The 24025-nt window shown below is 41.3% G+C and overlaps 1 protein-coding gene across 3 annotated transcripts in view; it reads right to left on the reverse strand.

Moving 5' to 3' along the window:
* Window positions 1-395: 395 nt before the first annotated feature.
* Window positions 396-24025, reverse strand: part of UVRAG (UV radiation resistance associated) — a 315157-nt gene continuing 291527 nt past the window's right edge. For all 3 annotated transcript variants that reach the window (XM_082628358.1, XM_082628357.1, XM_082628359.1), the window contains one exon: window positions 396-2293. In XM_082628358.1, the coding sequence (XP_082484484.1) occupies window positions 1591-2293 (703 nt within the window). In that variant the 3' untranslated portion in view covers window positions 396-1590. The remainder of the gene's footprint in view (window positions 2294-24025) is intronic.

Here is a 24025-nt window from a genome sequence, read left to right on the forward strand (position 1 = left end):
TAAGCTGGATTTCTTCAGATCAAGTTAAAGCTTTTAATTGCTTGCAGCTTGGGTCTGTCTGTCATACAATGATATTGTGAGTTCTTTACATGAAAAATAACTATTCCATTTAACAGTGTAGCTATATTTATAATTGAGCCCAGGAATGCTTGGACAAAATATGAAAATGATTATGAAACCTATGAGTTAAGTTGTTATGGAGGACAAATGAGCTACTGCAGAGTACGCCTGTGACGGTGTGTTGCTATACACAATATGTAAACTCAAATGAAGTCAATGGCATTAGCTTAGATACAGCCACAGGTTTTGTTCAGGCTAGTGCTGTCACGATGTAACATATGGAGATGTAGGTTCAAGAGGAGTTTCAAAGCTGGGGAAAAAAAAATCAGGTTGAGTGAAGTAAACTCAATTTTTATTCTTGTATACAATACATGGATATAAGCATAAAATTTCCTTAAAGAGCTTGCAACCCTGAGGCGATGTCCTTGGGTATATAAAGTATATAGCAATAGCAAATGATATCTGAGCTCCAGGAATGAAAACGTACTTCAAAAACATAATTTACTATTTATGCAGTTGCACACATACCGATAGTATTCTATGCCTCATCTAGTCTCTTAATCTAACTACCTCAACTGCCTTGCAGTTTGCACACTGGACAGCCTGACTCTACACGTATTTCATCATATACAATGCCTTCCTTTCCAACTGAAATTTAATAAATTAACATGGGGTTTACATATAGGGATTTCTATATGGTGAGTGTGTTGCCAGAAAGCACACCCAGCTTTTGACAACAGCCTCTGCCCACATAACTTTGGCCCCCAGAGGGAACTGGATGCCATCTGACTATAGTAACCTCAGGGGTCCTTGAGGATCCCCTGGGATCCACCAGAGGTGAGGTCTTTCCTATAATCTGAGGGCTGCATCAAGGGTATGGCTGACTGGAAGAGGTGGAAGGTAATGGCAACTTCATTAAAGAACCAGCAAATGTGATGTCCCCAGTCGTCAGGATGAACAAGGTATCTACTGTGCAGATGGGGCGACAGCTAGGTTGACCGTGGAGTCTGGGAGCAGGGGCAGGGGCAGGTGCACCTGGGTATAAGGAGACCGTTGTGCTTCTTACTCATCAACTTAATGGATGGCCAAAGATCCTTCAGTGGATGTTGGAGACCTTTTACTGAATATTCAATTTTCCCAAAGTTTCATAAACTATGGTGAGGGCAAATGTTTATAAGAAACTGAAGACAAATTCATTATATTATTTATATATTATCATCTTCCCTCTGAGGATAACACAGAAGTGTAAATAAAAAAGCAGTCAAATGCCTATGAGGTGACTAGAGCTAGACTTCTGCCTTAAAATAATTGTCAGGCCTGAAAAGCAAATCTTGCAAGCAAAATCTAACTTTGGCCCACTGATACACAATGATCCTGAGTCCCTCCTTGATTCACAAAGTCTGTTTTTCTGAGGAATATCCTCCATTAATATTCATTTTGTGTCATAATTATTACAAAGGGTAACCAGTGCAGCTTTATCCTCATTTCAAGCAGTGACTCTATCCTGGTCCTACCGTCTGTCCGCTTGCTTCACTTATCAGAACTCCTGCGTGGCCGGCGGAAGCTGGATACATTTTCGTTCAGTGCATAGATCCTTCGGGAGAACTCTTCAAATTCGCCCAGAACTTGTTCGTCACACTCCACTGCCACAGCATTGTCCACGGGGATGCAGTTAAATGCTTCCAGCTGATCGCCTGAGGTGAAGCCTGTGGCTTCCATCCCGATGATCTCTTCTGCTTGCTCCACGGTACAGCAGAGCTCGGCTTCGGAGACCGGGTGGAACCCCTCTGGAAGCTGGGCGCTGGAGGAGCCAGCCTGCTCGCTGGGCAGGAGGGTGCCGTTGACTGTGGCTGGAGGCTCCAGGAGGGCTTGTCCCTGTTCCTGGCTAGTGTTCACACTCACATGGCCTCCGTGGAAGCTGTCACTCAGATCTACCCCTTTTTTCTTGTTTTCTTTGGAGAAGTCCAAGGAGGTGTCCAAGGAGGAAGACAGAGATGTTGTCTTTCTCTCAGATTCTCCCGTGGAGGGGACGGTGGTCACAGGCTGGGTTAATGCTGAGCTGTAACTGGGGGGAGGGGTTTTGTACTGGAGTCTCTCATTCTCTGAGCTGGCCCGTTTCCGGTGTCCTTTGTCTGGTGAAGGCATCCCCCCAGAGAAGCCTACATCTACACCCCCAAATATGGAGCTTTGTCTCTTTGGAACAGGGATTGCACTGGAGGTGTGATGTCTGTCGCTAGAAGACAAACAAAAATGAGAAGTTACTTTCAACTTCAGAACTCAGCTTAAACCTTCTGGATCCACAGATAGGAAATAACATACTTAGGTTTGAGAGAATACAAATTGATAATACTCAACCTTAGTACTAATTTTAGTGTCCAAATACAAAATGCAACATAAAGTATTCTGAGGTCAGCATTGGGAGCTTCCTTCAAGAAGGATACAAGATATACTGAAATATATGCAGAGGGTAGGGCGGGGGGTAGAGACAATGTCATATGGGGAGGAGTCGAGGCAACTGCAGGGATTTGATCTGTAAAGAAAAGTATATGAGGATGTGATCAACTTCCTATGTCTGCAGGGCTACCAATTTCTTATTCTTGTTTTTAATATTCAAGTCTTGTTTTACCTTCATAAAGCAGGTATCCTCATTTGACAGAGAACTTCAATGACTTGCCCATGATAACCTCAGTGAGGCAGGGGTGAGGCTGGACTAAAACCCCATGACTCATAACTCAATGATCAATAGCTTTTCCAATACCCAAATGCTAACTGCCTTGCATTACATAAGTGGCAGAGAGAGGACCAAGGAGATGTGTGTGTGTGTATGTGTGTGTATGTGTGTGTGTGTGTGTTTAATGAAAAATTAACTTGGGAAATGACCTCTCCTTTATAACGCTAGTCACACACACTTTACAATACTTGGTCTTCAGTACCTTCCTTCAAACTTGAGTTACTTCTCAGGAAGATACTTTTGGGCCAGCAATAATAATCACTGTTTGGCTACCCAAAGCATTATAGTTTCTGAAGTTATTTCATATACATCATTTCACGTGGTCCTCACAAAAACCCCATCAAGAAAGCAGGGTATACATTATTATTCTTAAGTCTGAAATAATAAATAATAATTAGTTAATGGAAATAGAGTATCCAGACTCTGGAAATGATAGTCACTTTATAAACTATGCTAGTGAAGCCACCCCTGGAGTACTAATCACAGTTCTAGACATCATACTTGGCTGACGCTAGTCAGCTTCAATACAACTGTATGAACAAACTGGGTCCAGAGACAGAGGGAGGTGCAAACACAAGATCCATCTGACTTGTGTTCTTCAGATGAGGAAACACAAACAGAGAAGTGGCTTGCAAAAAAGGCAAGTACCAGGCGGGAGCAGAGGTTAGACTTAAAACTATACCTATCCAACAAATAGCTGCTACATGTGCCAGGCCTTGAGGAGGGGAAACAGATGTAAGACATGCTGGCCGTCCCTCTGAGGAGCTTCCAATCTTGCAGTAGAAAGACATCCACAATTATTGAATTAATACATTTTCAAATTACAGTCACGGTAAGTGCATGAGAAAGAAGAAAGGATCTCGGGTCCCTTCTACCTGTGTCCACAGCCCCAAACCCTTAAGCCAGCTCCTGCCCCCTCTCCTCTCAGATCTCTCCTGATGCTCGACTATCCCTGTGGGCTAAGCAAAGGTTCGTCAAGCTTCTTCTAATCCATGTGCCCATCGGGCTCCCTTGATTGGCTATGAGTGTTGGTGCCAAGAGCGATTTCCTAATTAGGGGCGCTCACTGGGGCACACACAGAACCAGGCAAGTAGACTAGTAAATTACTGGTTTTAGTTCTCAAGAAAAACTAAACAGAGCAAAACTTGTTGGCCTTAATCTAGGTTTTCAGTTAATATGTTGTCAAAACTCACAGTAATGGGGTAAGCTGCACATTTTGGCCAACCTTCTTGTTTTCACTGCTACTTGCTGACAAGTGTCCCTCTCTACATGATTCTGCAGGGCCCCTAGGTAATCAAACCAAAACAGCATCAGTACCACCCACAGACAGTCTATTCTGGGCAGACAGGCCACGCTTTGAGCTGCCACCACAGCCCATGAGGGGTGGGAAGCACCAGGTAAACCCGCCCGGAACACTGAAGGTGATATTGCTGGCACGTGACCACAGGCCAGGTGCTTAACCACTTATGGCTATGAAGGGTGAATGACTTGACACCCTCCCTGCTGCCACCCACCTTCCCACCCCAGGGGACCCTGCTCTGCTTCCCTCTGCTGGGCTCCAGGTGGGCGGATAAAAGGGCATGAGAAACAGGTCAGGGCACAACGAGCAGTGCTTACAACACAAGACAGGGGTCTTTGTAGGCCTCTTTGATTCTGAGACTCCCTGAAAGCTCTCCTCAACTTTGCACAACAGAAAAGTAATAAAGTATGACATCCCTCCCCTGCAGCTACGATAGGCAGGGAACTACCATTTTCTTGAGCATCAATAATGTTGAGCTCTCACATCCGCCCTGTGAAAAAGGTAGGCAGGTAGGAGGGTTATGTGATTTGTTCAAGGTTGCAGAACTCACATCTGACTCCAGAGCCCACATAGCCATTTGCATCCCATGTGGGAAAATCATGTTCAAATTCAACTAACATTTGCTAAGTGCCAATGATATGACAGACATCAAGCTAAATGCCATTATACAGGCCTTCTCATTTAACCCGCCCAACCTATAGCTAAGCTCTGGGTCTGGGGTGTTACCCCTATTTTTTTTTAAATTTAATTTTTAAATTTTTATATTGGAGTATAGTTGATTTACAATGTTGTGTTAGTTTCAGGTGTACAGCAAAGCGATTCAGTTGTACATACACATATATCCATTCTTTTTCAGATTCTTTTCCTATATAGGTCATTACAGAGTATTGATTAGAGCTCCCTGTGCATCAACAGTAGGTCCTTGATGATGTTACTCCTATTTCGATGCGTGGATTCAAAGGCTTTTGTGAGATGGAGACTTTGGCATTTGCTGACACCCTGATCCTGGGATCTTACCCAGTTTTCCTGGATTTTTATGAGAACCCGGGTAATGACAGTATCAAATACAATTTAGAAAACCTAAGTAACAGTAAAACAATCCCTCTTAAGAACGGTAAGAAGATGAGGTATTACGGAGACAAATAAGGAAGTCTACATATCTAACATTTACCCTACAATCACACACTGTCTTTTTTTCCCATTTGCAGCTATGTGCCATGAAACCTTTCAAAAATTTTTGTTAGTCTTTCTTATAATCTTAAAAAGAGTAAGTTGAACAAGAAAGGTATTTTCCCTTTTTTTATTTAAAAAATTTTTAAAAACTTTTTATTTTATATTGAAGTATAGTTGGTTAACAATGTTGTGATAGTTTCAGGTGTACAGCAAAGTGATTCAGTTATACATATACATGTATCTATTCATTTTCCAATTAAAAACTGTATTTTCTTGGGGCATCCCTGGTGGCACAGTGGTTGAGAGTCCGCCTGCCGATGCGGGGGACATGGGTTCGTGCCTCGGTCCGGGAGGATCCCACATGCTGCGGAGTGGCTGGGCCCGTGAGCCATGGCCGCTGAGCCTGTGCTCCGCAACGGGAGAGGCCACAACAGTGACAGGCCCGCGCACCGCAAAAAAAAAAAAAAGTGTTTTCTTGATAACTTTGGGCCATCAGTATTAACATGTCTTACTAACTATGACATAGTAGAGAGACTATGGGCCTTTCAGGGGCGTGTTTCTGAATCTGGGATCTGAGTCCGAGTTCTCACGTTTGCACTCAGGCTTTTCTGTGTCCTCTCTCACTGTCAGGCTGTCACGTGTGGCCGAGTCAGTGCTCTTGCCTGCGAGCGCTTCTCCTTTTTTGACATTTGCTTCTAATTTGCTGTGTTCTTGTAAAGTAGATGTCTTGAGAATTGTGTGCAAAGCAAGAGTAAACAGGATTTGAGTGATGGACCAGCAGATATCCTGGGCATAATATGCTTTATTATATGAGTTTTGTAACATTAGTTTTGGCTGCTCAGAATTAATTTTTTATTACTTCCAGAATCTTAGCAATGTTCCAAATTTTTAAGATAGCTGAGGTCTAAACAGCTCAAGTGTTGAATGACTGCATTAAAATATATACAAACACACATGCATTTTTAATTATTATAATAATTTATACTCCCTGGAAAACTAAAAAATATAAACCATATTAAAAAATAAAAATCACTCAAAAGCCTATTACCCATCAAATAACCACTATTTGGATATTTTCCTTTCAGACTTTGATTTTATATATGTGTGTTTAATTTAAAAAAGACACAAAACCAAACAAACAAAAAACAAAATGAAAGCTGTGTTTGCAGTATATATATACAATTCTGTATCCTGTTGTTGGAAGTTATTCAAACCTCTTGGTAAACAATTCTAAATGGCTACTCCATTGAATGGAATATCATAATTTACTTAATCATTTTCTTATTTTTGTGGATTTAGGATATTTCTAAAGTTTTACTATTAAAAAACAAACTGTTGTATCTCTATAAAAACACAATGCATAGATTTTTGTTTGTTTTGTTTTGTTTGTTTTTTTGCAGTACACGGGCCTCTCACTGTTGTGGCCTCTCCCGTTGCGGAGCACAGGCTCCGGACGTGCAGGCTCAGCGGCCATGGCTCACGCGCCCAGCTGCTCCGCGGCATGTGGGATCTTCCCGGACCGGGGCACGAACCCGTGTCTCCTGCATCGGCAGGCGGACTCTCAACAACCACTGCGCCACCAGGGAAGCCCAAGGCATAGATTTTTAATAAAATAATTCTGACTTTCATATTTAATAGAAGGTTTCTAGAAGGAATCTTCATTACACGTTTTGGTATTAGTTAAATTCTTACAAGAAAAATAGGAACATTATACCTCTACTATTGCCTAAAAAGAGAAAGGTAGCGGGCTTCCCTGGTGGCGCAGTGGTTGAGAGTCCACCTGCTGATGCAGGGAACATGGGTTTGTGCCCCGGTCCGGGAAGATCCCACATGCCGCGGAGCGGCTGGGCCCGTGCGCCATGGCTGCTGAGCCTGCGCGTCCGGAGCCTGTGCTCCGCAACAGGAGAGGCCACAACAGTGAGAGGCCCGCGTACCGCAAAAAAAAAAAAAAAAAAGAGAAAGGTAGCAATTAAAAAGGCAAATGATAGATTAAAAAAGAATGCCCAGAATGTTTCAAGATTCTTTTTGTCTGATTACAGTCTGGCTTTAAAATTATTTTATCTAGATGGAAGAAGAGGTTGAAATGCCTAGATTTACTAATTATTAAGACCAATTTTTAAAGGCAATTGACAATTTACTTATCAAATGAAATTAGTACAGTATTTAAATAGTGATGAATAACTTACGGGGAATTTCTACTCTTAGAGACAACCAGAGTAAACCTGAGTGTTCTGGGGAGGAGTGGATGCAGCAGGAAATGTAGTAGCATTTCTTTATCCTCCACTTCAGCCAAGGGTCCCTATGTTCTAAGGCACTAGATTTGGGGGCACAGAGCCTGAGGTTTAGCAACTGGACTGAGTCCCCCAGTTCATTGCACACATTCTTCTCATCAGCTGTTTGCCTTGAATGGATGCCTCTCCTAGCTTGGCTTAGGTCCAAACTGGAAACATGATATCTGGGGTTTAATGCTGCAATTAAAATGAATTTATTAAAAAACAACCCAAAGATATTGTAATTACAAATTTACTAGGCCACGGTTTAGTGAAACAGGGCATAGGTTGTTGAATAACTGAATCACATCGGGGACTGTTAAATTACTTAATAATAAGCCTTTTTGCTACAAGTAAAAAAGGATATCCTAGGATCCCAAACAATAGCATGGTGAGGGAGAAGGCAAGTGGCTTGGAGTTTAGAGGTCAAGGAGGACAGTCTGGTTTAAATTTGGCTTCTTTGGATCAAGTCTTCCTTAATCTCTCTAAATTAAGGTCATTAATTTCTTTTTCATTCTGTCCTTATTTACTGCAGTCAGTTACCTTTTGTTATCTCTTCAGCTATATCTAGAGATATCTGGAGATAGTGGTGGTGATGAGAAAGGATGCTCAAACTTCTGGATCGGCAACTGTGATCCTGTTTATTTGGAGTTATAACTTAAGGTCGAACTCACCACTTACTAGTTATATGACTGTAGGCAGTCACTTATCTTTTCTGTGCTCTAGTTTTCTTCTTTGTAAAATAGATTATTGGACTGTGGTTAGGATTAAATAAAATACAATAACACACTTCACATCCTTGGCAGAATGCCTGGCATATATACCGATGGCAGTAGTGGCTGTAATTGTGGTTACTGTCATTATTATTTGCTTCCATGGGCTCTGGGTTCCAAAAGTATTAGCCTCATGTTACAGAAGAGGTAACTGAGGCTCAAAGACATTAACGTCTTAGATGGAAACACAGGGTAACAGGTAGCAGAGGAACGACTGGAATCTAGATCTCATTCCTTCTACTGTTTCCTCCTATACAGAATAATGTATATAGCAGGAACAAACTCAGAAGTCCTCCCACCCACCCCCATCTCCACTCCTGCCCATCAGGGAGCTGCCTGCAAGAAGATAAGGAGTCAAGGTAAGTGTAAAAGAGTTTGGGGGAGAAAGTACTAAATCAAAAGGTTTATTCTGCCCGATGTGAAACTTCGTTCCAGCTTTTTCCTTTTTCCTGAGGACGTGGGGTGGGAAAGGCTTTGAATCAAGTGGAAATGCTCAACGGCCTCTATTTACACGATCTACCAAATGCTGAGGGACTAGAAGAGCTTCCCAGAATCCTTTGAGGTACATTCCAATTGTCCCCAAACCTCTGATGTGTCATTTTTCTGTATGAATTTAGCTTCAGGGAGAGGGAATTTTTATAAGAGGGAGAATGTCTCTGCTTCCCCAGCCTAAAAGAGGAGGCCCCCATTCAGCACTTCTATAACCATTATACGAACACCTCAGCATGAAGCCAGCCCAACCCGGGAGACGGCAGAACCAGTCCATTCCACTCCACTACCCTCGCCCCACCACTGTCTCCCCATCTTCCTTTTCTGTTGGTTTTATTTCCCGAGGCTATAGCCTCTTTTTACAGAAAAGGGACTGGGAGAGAGGAAACAAAGAAAGAAAGCACTGGTCCAAAATGTGTTCCCGTTTCCACATCTCCCATATATAATATTCCAGACCTTCACATATAGCTCCGCCATTATAAAATATGGGAGACTGGTGGAGCACTTCACTACCCCGAACCTATGTTTCCTCTCCTGTGAAATGGGTATATCCATCTAACGGTTGTTGCCGTCAGGATTAAACAAAAGATACAAGTAAAATTCTTAGTGCAATGAGTAGGTACTCCATAAATTATTAATAATAAAACAATAGCAACTAACATTTATGAAGTACTAGGGAATAAGTAATCTGTTAACAGCTTTATACATGGTCTCATTTCATCCTCACATCTCTATGAAGTCTACATCCTCATTTTACAGATGAAGAAACTGAGGCACAGAGGTTAGGTAACCTGCCTAAGATCACAAAGCAACTAACTGTGCTTTAACAGAGGGAGTCTGACTAAAAAATGTTAATTTCCTTCTCTCTCCCAATCCATAGGACTGGCCCCCAAAACACGCTCTACTTCTTCTTAAGGGAAGAGTGAGAATCAGAATAATACTTTTTAGGTCAAGTGGATTGATACCTTTTCCTTCTCTTCTCTTCTTGCCTACATTAAGTTTGTGTGGCATTTTTACTTCCTAAGACTTGTTATGCTGTTATAAGAATGCTAATGCATTCTAAGTATCAATTATGAACAGAAATACATTCTGCCATGGAATGATATGAATGTGAAGACTTAGGGAAAAATGAAATAAAGAAAAAATGTAAAGATTTCCCACCTCAAGAGAGTTCTTCAAGCTGGAGTGAAGTTTTAGCTCTTTGAAAACTTTTTTTTTCCTCTGTTCTCTTTCAGATTCACTTGTGCTTGTTTTATCTGTCTATAACCAGGTCTCACACTGTAAAGTATTAGGAAGGAGTACAATTCACAGTCTCAAATATGTGTCTTTCCCTCCTACAAAATGTTTCCTCTGAGGAACATTACTAGATCACAGCTGGTCAAAATGCTAAATCTTGATTGTCTGGATCCTGGCCAAAATCTACAGCCACAACTCAGTGGAATAAGAATACTTAAAAAGAAGGAAAAAACCCAACAACCCACACTTTTAAATAACATTTGATCTTCTTCTTTCTCCCCCTCGTAGCAAACTATGACCTCATGGCAGTGAGACATCTACATGGAGGTGTTTAAGTTGGTTTACAGCCATTAGAAATGTTTGAAGCTCTAGGTACTACTCTGCGCCAACAGCATGTCAACTCTGCTAAAAAGCAATAATAGTTTCTCACCTTCTTAAAGATTACTGCTTAAAGAATGCAGAGCAACGACAGGGCTGCACAGAGTGCCAAAAGCAGGTTGCCAAGGCGAAGCTGAGGTAGAATTACGTCTTTTGGCAGCTGAGAAATTATGATATAAAGTTAGTTTAAAAAAAAAGACAACCCATAAATTAGGCTACTAACCTCTTTGAAAATCCAGCAAAGGTTGGGATTTACCTTTCTCCTTTCTCTATCTCAGATCAAGTAGAAGCACAGAGCCTCCTTTTGGAAAAGCCACATTGAACAGATAGATCTTATCTCCCAGGAGGTAGCTGGGGGTTAATAGTTTTAAGCATGCAGAATCTTGGCCAAAGGCAAGCAATCTAAAGGCCTCTCACCATTACAGATAAGTGAAAGTGCTTAATCTGTGCCCTGGATGTTAACAAAAACAAGAAACAAAATAAAAATAGAAACAATCTTGGCCCAAAGCACAGGCTAAAATCTGTGCCAATGGTCACTTTTCCCCTGGGCTCCGCTTAGAAGTTTTCCTGCCAAAGCCTGACTAAATAAAAACAGAGAGTTTAAAAAGGAATAACTGAACAAGGGAGTCTTTAGATTTTATTTGAATTGAGTTCTGATGGAGAGACGACTTTGTGAAAGAGAAAGTTCCACAGGCAAAGGATAAAACAAGCAAGCTGAAGAAATCCATTTCCCCAGACTCTGTTATGTGAGGGCCTCCGTGGTCCTGGGCAACAGGGCCCACCCTGGAAAAGAAAGGTCCCAGCACATGCTATGAACAGAGGCTGAAGGGGTACTCACAGCATGGAGCCCACCTGGAAGCCAGCTTGGTTCCCTCAAGGCTGAGTTCTCTGGGATTAGGGAATAGCGAGTGATCCTCCAGGGAGACAGAAGGTCTCAGGAGCTGGCAGGTCAACCACTTCACCCATCAGCTTTCACTTTAAGAAATCACCAGAAAATTTAACGTACTGAAATCACAGCCAGGCAAGGCAAAAAACATTATGAGGACTGTAACATGGTCTGTAGAAACAGAAAGAGATGCCAGGAAGGATACCTGATGACCCCTCGGAGTGTCTAGATAGCACTTGAAACATGGGAGTGATAAAGTGTTTATGCTAAAACTAGAAAAAAAAAATCTACCTTTGCCAGGGAAACCAGAGGAATAGCTGTCACAGCCCAGCCCCAGAAAGAACTTGATAGGGAAATTTAAACCTTGGTCAGAATTTAAAAAGTAGACTTGCAGAGAGAGCTAAAGGAAGCTTTAGACTCCAGAGGCCAATGACAGAATCTATGAAGTTAAGTTTTTGAAAGACACTGCTAAAGCTGAACCATCACATTTCTAATAAGCTCTGACATGAACCGAACCATGGGGCCTTAGTTGTTTATTTTAAAAGAAGAAAGGATAGCTCTGCCACCATTTTCAGAGATGCTGGAGGCCTGTGGAAGAAATGCTTAAATGACAGCCATCATTTGATCACTGCTTGGAAACTGTGGGACTTCAGGGACAATGTCTCGGGAACCTTCTTGTTCTGTAGCCCTCTGTACTACTGCAAGAGGCGCAGTATAAACTGTATGTATATTAACAGAACATATTAACCAATTATTTACTCCCTCATTCAGATATATAGTGAGTGTCTATGCACAAGGCACTGTGCACTAGACTCTGGGGATACAATAGTGATTGGAAAAAGCCATGGTTCCTGCTTCTGTGGCGCTTGTAAGTGGGAGAGGATAGACATTTGTCACCAAATTATAGATATAAATGCAAAATGACAACCTCTGACACATGCTATGCAACTAACCCAGCAAAGGCCAAGATTCGAAGGGCTAGTAGACTTCTTCACCAGGTAAAGAGTGGGTGGGTGGGTGAGAGCATCCAGGCAAAAGGAACAGCATATGTCAAGACCCTATGTCAAGAGAGAGAACGTTTGAGGACCCAAAAGGTCATCAAGTGAAGAGTAGCACGGCAGAAGATAAAGCTGAAGAGGAAAACGAGGTCTAGACTGTGCAGAAGCCCAGAGGCCATGTTTAGAATTTTTCTCTTTATTTAAGTCATTGAAGTGTTTTAGGCTAGGGGTGTGTGTCTCTGTGTGTGTGTGTCTAGGGGGTAAGCATAGAAAGAAAGAGACTGATTGATTGATTGATGGATTTGTATTTTGACAGGTGCACTCTCACTGAAGCTGGAGAACAGAGTGGAGGGGGTCTGGAGCAGATGCTGGGGGACCACAGGCTGTGCAGTAGTACAGGTGAGATATGATGGAGGCTTGGGCCAGAGTGGAAATGTATAGATACAGACAAATAGACATATTAGGGGAAATCAGCAGAGGTTGTGAAGGTTGGATATGGGGGTAAGAGGGAAAGGGAGGAACCAGCTGGCTTCCTGGCCAGCGTAAAAGAATGGATGGAGATTCCATTTGCTGAAAACAGAGCACTGGAAGACCATGAAGCTTGTGATGGTTGGGGTGGAAGACAGGAAGAAAAAAACAAGGGCACACAGAATGTGCTGTGAAAAGGTCCAGGAGGCAATCTGAATAGAGGTCTGATATCAGAAAAGAGATCTGGGCTGAAGATTTACACTGTGCTTCCTTTCAATGTGGGTGATAATTAAAATGATAGTTGTAGATAAGATCACTGGGCAAGGGTGGTGAAGAATAAAATCAGAGAAAAGAGGGCTGAGGACTGAGCTTGAGGAGCTCCAGTCTTTTATCATGAGGTAGAAGAAGAGGAGCCTGCAAATGAGGTAAGGAGCAGTCAGAGGAATGAAGAAAAATAGGGGAGGGTTATAATAATAGGATTCCTTTTCTGGAACCACAAGATGCTAAATGATCCCTGTATAAAATATTTTACTTTATTTATTTATTTATTTTTTTTTTAATTTTATTTTTTTGCGGTACACGGGCCTCTCACTGCTGTGGCCTCTTCCGTTATGGAGCACAGGCTCCGGACACGCAGGCCCAGTGGCCGTGGCTCACGGGCCCAGCCGCTCCGCGGCATGTGGGATCTTCCCAGACCGGGGCACGAACCCATGTCCCCTAGCATCGGCAGGCAGACTCTCAACCACTGCGCCACCAGGGAAGCCCCCCAAATATTTTATTTTTAACATAGTTATAAGAGAGGCTGTACAGGGTGATAGTTAAAGTAGAAGCCCTAAAGCTGTTCTGCCTGGGATCAAATCTTAGCTCCTCCACTTGATGGCTGTGTTACATGAAAGTTATTTAAACCTCTCTGCGCTTCAGTTTCCTCATTTGTAAGATGAGAGGGGATAATGGGCCCTAATTCACTTGACTGTTGTGAGGATTAAATGACTCAACTAAATAATACATTCAAAATGCTTTGGAAGAGTGCCTAGTTTGCAGTAATGGTCATTTGATATTAGCTATAATGACATACTTATTATTATCTATATACAGCTGTCCACTACCAGAAGGATTACTGAACAAGCATCATATCAACTTTAACAACTCCAAAGCTGAAACAGAGCTTAAACTCAAAGATGATACTGAAGTGGCCAGTGTTAATTTCTAATTCTGCAAAGCCCTGACAGTTTTATTTTTTTTGGCTGTGTTGTGTCTTTGTTGCCACGCGCAGGCTTTCTCTAGTTGCAGGAAGCCGCGGCTACTCTTCGTTGTGGTGTGCGGGATTCTCACTGTGGTGGCTTCTCTTGTTGCGGATCATGGGCTCTAGGCACGTGGGCTTCAGAGGTTGTGGCGCGTGGGCTCAGTAGTTGTGGTGCGTGGGCTTAGCTGCTCTGCAGCGGCATGTAGGATCTTCCAGCACCAGGGCTCAAACCCGTGTCCCCTGCATTGGCAGGCGGATTCTTAACCACTGTGCCACCAGGGAAGCCCCGCCCCTGACAGTTTTTGATGGGCCAAGACCATATCTCTACAGCCTTCTGGAAACTTAGTATATTGTTTTAGATCTAGAAAGATGCTTATCTGCTGATACTTAGCACATGCTGAAGAATTCCTCCTGACAAACAGGCTTCTTAGAACATGATATCTCCGTCCATTCACTTAAGCATGATCATCTTCCAAAACCAATTCAAGTCCTACCTCCTTTGTTAAAGCCTTCTTCAACCATATGCCAATTTAAAGTGTGCTCTCTGAACTCTGAACTCCTTGATCAATACTTGTAATTATATGATCCAACTGATGCTTAATATGATCACTTGTATTTCAACAAGTATTTCAGTAGATATTACTGAAATCCACATTCACTGCCCTGGCAGTCTGCTAGGCACTGGGAATAAAGAGGCTTTATAAGATAAGGTTTCTGGGCTTCCCTGGTGGCGCAGTGGTTGAGAGTCCGCCTGCCGATGCAGGGGACACGGGTTTGTGCCCCGGTCTGGGAGGGTCCCACATGCCGCGGAGCGGCTGGGCCTGTGAGCCGTGGCTGCTGAGCCTGCGCGTCCGGAGCCTGTGCTCTGCAACGGGAGGGCCCACAACAGTGAGAGGCCTGCGTACCGCAAAAAAAAAAAAAAAAAGATAAGGTTTCTATCATTAAAGAGTTTCCACTCTAGTAGAGAAGACAGAGTTAGCCAACAACCAGAACACCATGGTGCTCTTTACACAGTATACATTTTGTATAATGGAGGAGGGAGCCAGCAGTCACCTAGAGGACTCAGCAGAGGTGGCTCCCTTTGACTGGCACTTTGAAGGATAAGGGGGAGTCAACCAGGCTGTGTGTGTATATGTAGGGGCAGAGGGGAGTAAGAAATGAAGGGAAGGATATTTAAGTCAGAATAAAAAAAATATGTGTGCAGTCCAACTGTGGAGCCAAGTCTTGTAAACAATGTATGGGAGGGACCTGGTCTTCTATTTCTTGAAATCCACTGCTCCACTTCCCAATCTAATGTAGTACAGAGTATACAGTAGATGCTAAGTGGATATATTTATTTTATGAATAAGTGGATTTGATTAGTTGCACCCAAAAGGAATAATTTATGGTTTTTTTCCTTTTGGCAATGTGTTGAGAAACAGCTGATATAAAAGTAAAAACGAAGTAAAAAAAGAACAGTACAGGGTTACTTATAACATGAAGAACAAAACTTTCTAAAGATACAGTTATAGTAAGTCTAAATGATGAACTATTATGCAGCCACTAAAATGATGCCAAAATTTTTGTAACACCATTCGTAAAAGGCTTAAGATATGATAGACAAAAAAGCAGCATATACAACAGCAAGGACTGTGTTTCAACACTTAGCTACTAGTCACACGGTACTGAGTACCTGCAAGGTGGCTAGTTGGATTTGAGATGTGCTATAAATGTAAAATATACACTAGATTTAGACAGTTTAGTATAAAAAATGGAATGTAAAATATTTTGTTAATAGTTAAAATACTGATTACAGGTTAATATTTTATTGGAATTAAATAAAAACTATGATTAAAATTAATTTACCTATTCCTTTTTACCTTTTTTCAATGTGGCTACCAGAAAATGTAAGTTTCTATATATGTGGATCAGACTATATTTCAGGGCTGGTATAGATGACATGATCTCAACTGCATAAGAAACACATAGAAAACTGACTAACTTAACAGTGGTTTCGCTCCCTGGATTATAGGGCTATTGTTTTGCCCTCGTCTGTATATTTTTACATTTTCCAAATTTTATTCATTGATAATCAAAAGGAATGACAAGAGAGAGACAAGGCACAAATAAAAACGGAAAAAGATCTCAATTTGGTTCAAAGACTTGGTTGCTGGAGGTTGAGAAAAGCAGCCCAGGGATGCCCAAATGACTTTCTCACTGATGGAGGGTTAGCACACAAAGGATGTTGGCCAGCTGTTCTCCATCCTGACTGGGGACAGAAAAAAGCGGAAATGGGTGTTAACCGCAGAAGGGGGCCTGTAAGTTAAATATAGGGAAGAATTTCCTGAAGCGAGGGTGTTTAAACTCTGGAATGAGTTATGGAAGAAGCCTCGTCCCCCAAGGTCATTTAAAATACTATAGATACCCATATGCCTTGAGTGTTCCTGTCTGGAGGCAATGAGATGACTTGTCAAGGTTCCGTCTAAAATAGCTGTCTTAGAGTAAATAACTCCAATAAAACTTTCTTTTTCATTTATTTTTGACCAGGCTTCACTTTTCCTATTAAGGATGCCAGCCTGCAAGGAGTACTTTGAAAGGCAAGCCCATATGGTACAGCTACCTTAAGTAGTGCTCTTGAGACTTCAAACACAATGTCATTTGATCTAAATTTAAAAACCAACGTCAGCTAGACAACAGGGTTTTTAAGTCCCTCGGGGGTCACCTGCTAGAGACTAGTTCTGAATTCAGCATGAGCAAATGATGGAGGGAAGGAGAGAAGATAGATCTGCTTTTAAAAAGCAAGGCTTTAAAAAGATGTTAATGCTGGATAAGGTCTCATTTTCACAGGTGGATGGTTTGGCTTAAGAGCTGAATTATTATATCACTACCTTCTTGTTTTATAGAAAGATTGGCTCACTTGCTCTAGATTTTCATTATTTTTAACTGAAAAAGCCCATTTTCTTAACATGTGTCAAAATTCTTAGCTACTTTCTTTCTTATTCATTCGTTCATTCAAAAAAGCTTGATTGAGCTTTATTCTCTCTATTTATAAAAAGGAATAGAGAACTAGATCAGAAATAGGTCAGCAGACCTAGAGATTTTACCACTGAAATGATATGACCTTACATAAAGCCACTAGTTGCTTCTCCCAAAGTCACATCATTAAACGCTGGAGGGAATCAGAAGTATTCCAGCAAGCTGCAGAACAGCCAAGGATACTTCTCCTCAGTGTTCTCACTAAGGTCACTGAAATTCATGCGGTCTCTATAAAAAGGGCACACCTGGTCCTAAAACATCAAGTAAGTCAGTGAAAGGTGGAGCACCATCATTGTATCGGACTGTCCACTGAAGCCGGGGCTCAGGCTCTAAGTCCCACACAACAGCGAGACTGAACAATGCATGAGAATATTTTTGCAAGTCTTGTTCTTCAAAATATTTGTCTTATGTACTCATTCAGATTATAAACTAAACAACTGTCAACTAAGCAAAGGCAGGGCAAATCTTACACTTCTGAATTTTCTTGTGTCTCTTGAATAGTGCTATATGCAGAGGAGACCCTTAATGAATTGTTAAATGCATGAATAATACTTAATAATATTTTGTATAGTCCTTTTTAGTTTCTAAACCACTTGGACAGACATTATTTCATTTGTTCTGTACAATTATGCTTGGGAAATACGGCTGGTGCTATTAACTCCATTAAAAAAACTGATACTCAAAAACAGTTTATGAAAATTAAATGAAAGAGCTGAAGTTGGAGCCTACGTTTTCTGATTCCCAAATTCAGTGCTCTTTCCACTGTTAATTGTGAAGCTTTACAGGCAGTAAAAATTGAACTTAGAATTAAACATTCCATGTATAAAGCAGGAAAGATGGCCTTGAAATCCTGCTTTTATCATGTCTTATTCTGAGAAAACAAAAACAAAAACATGAAATTCAAGGAAGACAAACACTATGGGCAAACATATGTTTTAAGCCAACTCACGTGCTTCCCCTTAGCTTTCTTGTTTCTTAACCAATGGAGTTGAAACATATAAGCATTTTTGTTTCCTTTGGTCTTAAAGTTTTTAAATTCTTCACAAAGTTTTATGACTCTTATGAGTTTCCTACATCTCTGAAGTAAATGGGGTAAAATAAGCAACAAAGAATGTCTTCACCAGACCTGCCTGTCCTGATTTTGCAGTGTATTTTTCTAGTACTCTGGATTTGACTTTGATGGGCTTTCCTGGAGAAGGTAATAGGTGTTAGAAATTCAGTGGCAGAGAGACAGGAGGGCTGGGGAAGGGCAGAGAAGGAAAAGAATGACCACTAACTAATAAGAGGCAGCCTGGTATGATAAAAAGAGCATGCAACTAGGAGTCAGACAACCTGGGTTTCTGGTCCCAGTTCCATCAGTTATTATCATGTGATCTTGGCAAATCACTTCATATTCCTAAGTCTCAGTTTTCTGACCTGCAATATAGTGATCATCATCCTTGCCCTGCCTCCTTCACAGGGTTGTTAGAAGCTTAAATAAAGACATGGAAAATTCTGCAAATAAGAAACTTTTATTTTACGTAACTTCTAACTAGGGGTGAGAGTTACCTAAGAAGGTGGGTACCAAAAAAAGTAGGTAGGTAAATAGATGTCTAGGGTACTTATCTCTAAGGCTTCAGAAGGGTCATATAAAGGACTTGGAGAAAAGTGGAAGGGAGACGGTGAATATTTTGTACCACTAACGTACAAGGCAGAATGAGCCATTATTAAAAATGTGACCAAGAACCATGTTCTATACCTATCTGTAAGGAGAAGACTGTAGATTTTAAGGGAAAAACAAAATACCTATAATAAAGAATGGATTTAATTTTTAAAACAGATAATAACTATGATTCACTTATCTATTACATATTTAGAATACTTACAATTTACTGAGTACTACTATGTGCCAGAAGTATGCTAAGTGTTTATGTATTTAATCTTTATATCAACTTTATCAGGTAGGCACTATTATCTCCATTTTACAGATAAATTTAAGCTGAGAGCTTAAACTTGCCTGAAGTCACAGAGACAGTGAGTGGGAGAGTTGGTATTCAAACCTATAGTCTTTACATGCTCTTTACAACTGGGCAACGGCTTCCTACTCTGGCCTACACCCCAATCTTCACACCCCCCAATTCTCCTTGTGCTCCAGGTCCACTAAATGCCACCTCCTTAGTGAAGGCTTGTCCAGTTTCACCCACACCCCTCACACCAGGAGGTAAATGACATCCTCAGAATGTTCCAAATAACTTATCCACCTTTCTTCAGTACTCATACTTCCTGAGTCTATTACATATTGTTTGTTCCTATTTCATTGCCTGCTCATTGCTGCTCAAAAGCCTAGTGGGTAAGACTTGGTGGAGAAGTGAACTTAAGCTACGGAGGGAGGACGCTTTACCTCTGCACCTGCTGAGTGAGTGAATGAATGAGGTAGGACATGAACTGGATCTTGAGGTGACAGCGACGTTTGGAGAGGGCAGAGGCAAAAGCAGGCGATTCTAGGTGATGGGAACTTGTCTGAGAAAAGAACTGAGGTCAGAAATGAGCTGGGCATGTCTCGAGGTCAGGTGAGCTGGGGTGAGAGACGGTGGAGGTGCTGTCCCAGGACCTGCATGTGGGGGCCCCGTCGCACAGCCCATTCACAGCAACACAGCACATAATCTCTTCGTCTCAGTTCTAAATTTATCGTCTCACTGGCGGCCATCAAGCAGCGCCTTGTGCGTTCATTCTTCTCTGACCATAATTCAGCACCAGCATCAGCTGTGCATGCACATGTCAACTGGAATCTTGGACCACTTTGTAGTTAGTAGTAAAAGAAAGAAAAAATGCGATGTTTAAGTGGCATGCTGGTGGCTTTTAACCAAAATATTCAAGAGTACAACCTCTGAGCTGAAATTCCACTTTTCAAAATTGTGTTACTTGGCAGTTACAACGAAGTTACTGATCCAAGGATGAGAAAAAGGAGACTTCTTTTGGAAAGGACTAGCATAAAGCACTGAGAACTGTGCCCCAGGTAACTGCGTTCATATGGAAAAGGGATAGTTTTAGGATTAATCAGGTAGCTGCTTTGATATTAGATAAGAATTCTGTTATGTGAAAGAAAAAAAATCACTTCATTAAAGGAATTTTAATCACATTGTCTTTTCTTTGAAAAAACAAAACAAAACAAGCTGTCACATAACTTTGAAGCTTACCATAAGGAGGAATTCAGTGACTGCACTGATCCTCACAGCCAGTTTGAAATCCTCGACACCAAAAGACCATACGGCAACCTGCTTCCACAAGGGGCCAATCTGTGAATGGTAACAATCACAGAGAAACTGGAAGTGTTTTCTTTTACAAAAGATGTAAGAGGCTCCCTTAGGAGCGTGAGTTTTTTTACCCTTTGCCCTAAGGAGCACCGGCTTGGGAGGTAATTCCTCAGTTCATGGCTGCTCTCAGAAATTCTGAGGTTTCCTCTGAGGCTAAAAGTGTTTGTTCCAGCTTTGTTTAGATTTGTAACCTCCAGCCTGGCTTCCACAGTGGTCTTTACTTGGATCGTAATGTAGCATGCATTTTGTGGTACTCTGCATCTGTCTCAGTAGCCTAATTACAGCACCATAAAGTGGTACATACTACTCATTCAGTGTTAATGTGCTTGTACAGTGGCTCAGAGGGGCACTACATAATGTGTGAGTTTGGGGCTTAATGGGTTACTACATCAGTGCCAGGAGACCTAGACTCCAGTCTTATTGCCACAGGCTCATAGGTCAATCATGCTTGGAAAGTCATTTACTTTTTTTCTTTTTTTACTTAATTTATTTTATTTTTGGCTGAGCTGGGTCTTCGTTGCTGCACGTGGGCTTTCTCTAGTTGTGGCAAGCGGGGGCTACTCTTGGTTGCGGTGCTTGGGCTTCTCACTGCAGTGGCTTCTCTTGTTGTGGAGCACGGGCTCTAGACACGCGGGCTTCAGTAGTTGTGGCATGCGGGCTAAGTAGTTGTGGCTCGTGGGCTCTAGAGTGCAGGCTCAGTAGTTGTGGTGCACGGGCTTAGTTGCTCGGTGGCATGTGGGATCTTCCCAGACCAGGGATCAAACCCATGTCCCCTGCACTGGCAGGCAGATTCTTAACCACTGCACCACCAGGGAAGTCCCTGATAAGTCATTTAATTTATCTGAACCTCAGAAATGAGAGTTGCTGGAAATGATGGTGTTTTAGGAGGGAAAGGACAGTCAGGTTGCAGTGAGGAAAGCATTTTGGGTAAATTGTCTAAAGAGATCACAGAAGAAAGGGAAAGGGATCTGATTTCTGAAGTTTCAGTAATTTGTTGTGATCTTGTTTCTCACTTAAAATATTTACGTTTTTTTTTCTAATTTTGTATTTTCAGTTTTGTATTGTTTTCTTGAAATGGTTCCCAAATTGTATAAGCTCTAAGTACCACAAAACCCAGATTCTCTCTGTTCCTAAAATGAATTTGCACTCTAGCCAAGTGGTCTATTCTTTGCCAGTAAACCTACTGTGCCTTTTCTAAAACTGTTCCCTCTATATGAAGGGGTGGGTGTGGATGGTGGTGGGAGAGAAGCAAGAGGGAGAGCACATTCTAGACAGAAGGACAGTGAGTGTGACGAGTCAGGAAAGAGCTTTTTCATGCTAAGAGGAGGTCAGTATAGGACTATACATGAGAGGAGGGGGAGAGGCAGGTAGTCGGGAGACCACAGAAAAGGGCTTGGGTTTTACTCTAGCCGCTGAAGCTAGGAAGTGATTAAGATATGGCTAAAATTTTGAAAAGTCACCCTGGCTGCTGCGGAGAATGAACAGAGGTGGGACAAGAATGAAATTAGGGAGACAAACTGGACTGGTGCAGTGTCTGGGTAAGAGCAGGTGGTGACTTGGACTGGGGTGGTGGCAGCAGAGATGGTGGGATGGTGGGAAGTACACTTGGTGGGTAGAGATGACATGGTTTGCTGATGAACTAGACTGGCTCAGGTAGGAGTGAAGAAAAGAAGGAAATCAAGGATGTTTCTCTGGCTTGAGCAACTGGGTAGACAGGGTGTCATTTGCTGAGCTGAAGAAGCCTGGTGAAGGACAGTTCTGGATGTTGAGGCTGAGGTGCCTGTGATACTCCAAGGGGAAGTGTCAAGCAGGTCTCTGACTACAGAGTTTGCAGGAGAGGTTTACGCTGAAAACATAACTTGGAGGGTCATAGCATATAGATGGTTTTCAAAATGGGGGCAGTGGATGAGCTCACATGAGAAGAAGGAGAGAGAAAAGGAGAATACTATGGAGATCTCCATATTTAATGATCAAGAAAAGGAGGACAAACAGGAAGAACAGGCAGAAAAAGTGCAGCTGAAAGGAGGAAAACCAGGGGAGGGTAGTATTGTGGAAGCCAAGAAAGGAGAATGTTTCAAGAAGGCAGGAATGGCCAGCAAGGCCAAATGCCACTAAATACAGACTAGTAGGATAAGGATGGAAAAGTGGCCGCTGGGTTGGGCAACATAGAGTTCTAGACACCTACCTAGATAAGAGGAATTTCAGTATACTGATAGAACTGAAATCAGACTGGAGTATGTTAAGGAGGAACTGGAAAAACAGAACATAAATAGACTCATAATCATCATAAAAATTAAGTCAGTAGCTAAAAATCTATACTTTCCCTCTCAACAAATGAAAAATACTAGGTTTTTCAGACCTTCAAGATATAGATAATTCCTATCTTACATAAACTGCTCCAGAGAACAGAAAAGAATAATAGAAGAGAAGGGAAAGAGCCTCAATTTATTTTATGAGGCTGTTACAACCTTGTTACCAAACTTAGACAAAGATTATTATATGAGAAAGAAAAATTATAGGCTAGCCTCGTCTCATTTACAGAGGCAGATATCCTAAAAATATTAGCAAGTCATGGAATCTAATTTAAAAAGTGATAGACTCAAAAACCAACTAATGGTTACCAAAGGAGAAACATGGTGGGGGAGAGATAAATTAGGAGGTTGGGATTAACAAACACACACTACTATATATAAAATAGATAACCAACAAGGACCTACTGTATAGCACAGGGAGCTCTACTCAATATTCTGTAATAACCTATATGGGAAAAGAATCTGAAAAAGAATGAATATATGTATATGTATAACTGAATCACTATGCTGTACTCCTGAAACTAACACAGCATTGTAAATCAACTATACGCCAATAGAATTTTTTTAAAAAGGTATGATCTATATAGCTATACCTGTATCTATAATGGAATACTACACAGCCATAAAAAAGAATGAGATAATGCCATTTGCAGCAACATGGATGGACCTAGAAATGATCATACTAAGTGAAGTAAGAAAGACAAATACCATATGACATCACTTATATGTAGAATCTGACATATGACACAAATGTTTATCTATGAAACAAACAGACTCACAGACATAGAGAACAAACTTGTGGTTGCCAAGGGGGATAAGGGGTAAGGGAGGGATGGATTGGGAGTTTGGGATTAGCAGATGCAAACTACTATATATAGAATGGATAAACAACAAGGTCCTACTGTATAGCACAGGGAACTATACTCAACATCCTGTGTGATAAACCATAATGGAAAAGAATACGAAAAATAATGTATATATATGTATGACTGAATCACTTTGCTGTAAAGCAGAAACTAACACAACATTGTAAATCAACTATACTTCAATAAAACAAGTTTAAAAAAAATAAAAAAGTAAATCAGCAAATCGAATCCAGCAATATACAAAAAGTAATTCATCACAACCAAGCAGATTATAGCCCAGGAGGCAAAGATGATTTAACATCAGAAAATGTATTACTAGTTATTAACACAGTAAAGAAGAATATAGTGTTATCTCAATAAACATAATAAGCATTTTATAAAATCCAAAATATACACATTCATGATTTTAAAAAAAGCAACTCTTAGTGAACTGGGAATAGAAAGAAACTTCCTTTTGCTAATAAATAATATCTATCCAAACTTGCAATAAATATAATACTTAATGGTGAAAAGAAACATTCTCTTTAAAGTCAG

This window comes from Mesoplodon mirus (genome assembly GCF_964341445.2).
Source record: "Mesoplodon mirus genome assembly, chromosome: 7".
Taxonomy (NCBI): domain Eukaryota; kingdom Metazoa; phylum Chordata; class Mammalia; order Artiodactyla; family Ziphiidae; genus Mesoplodon; species Mesoplodon mirus.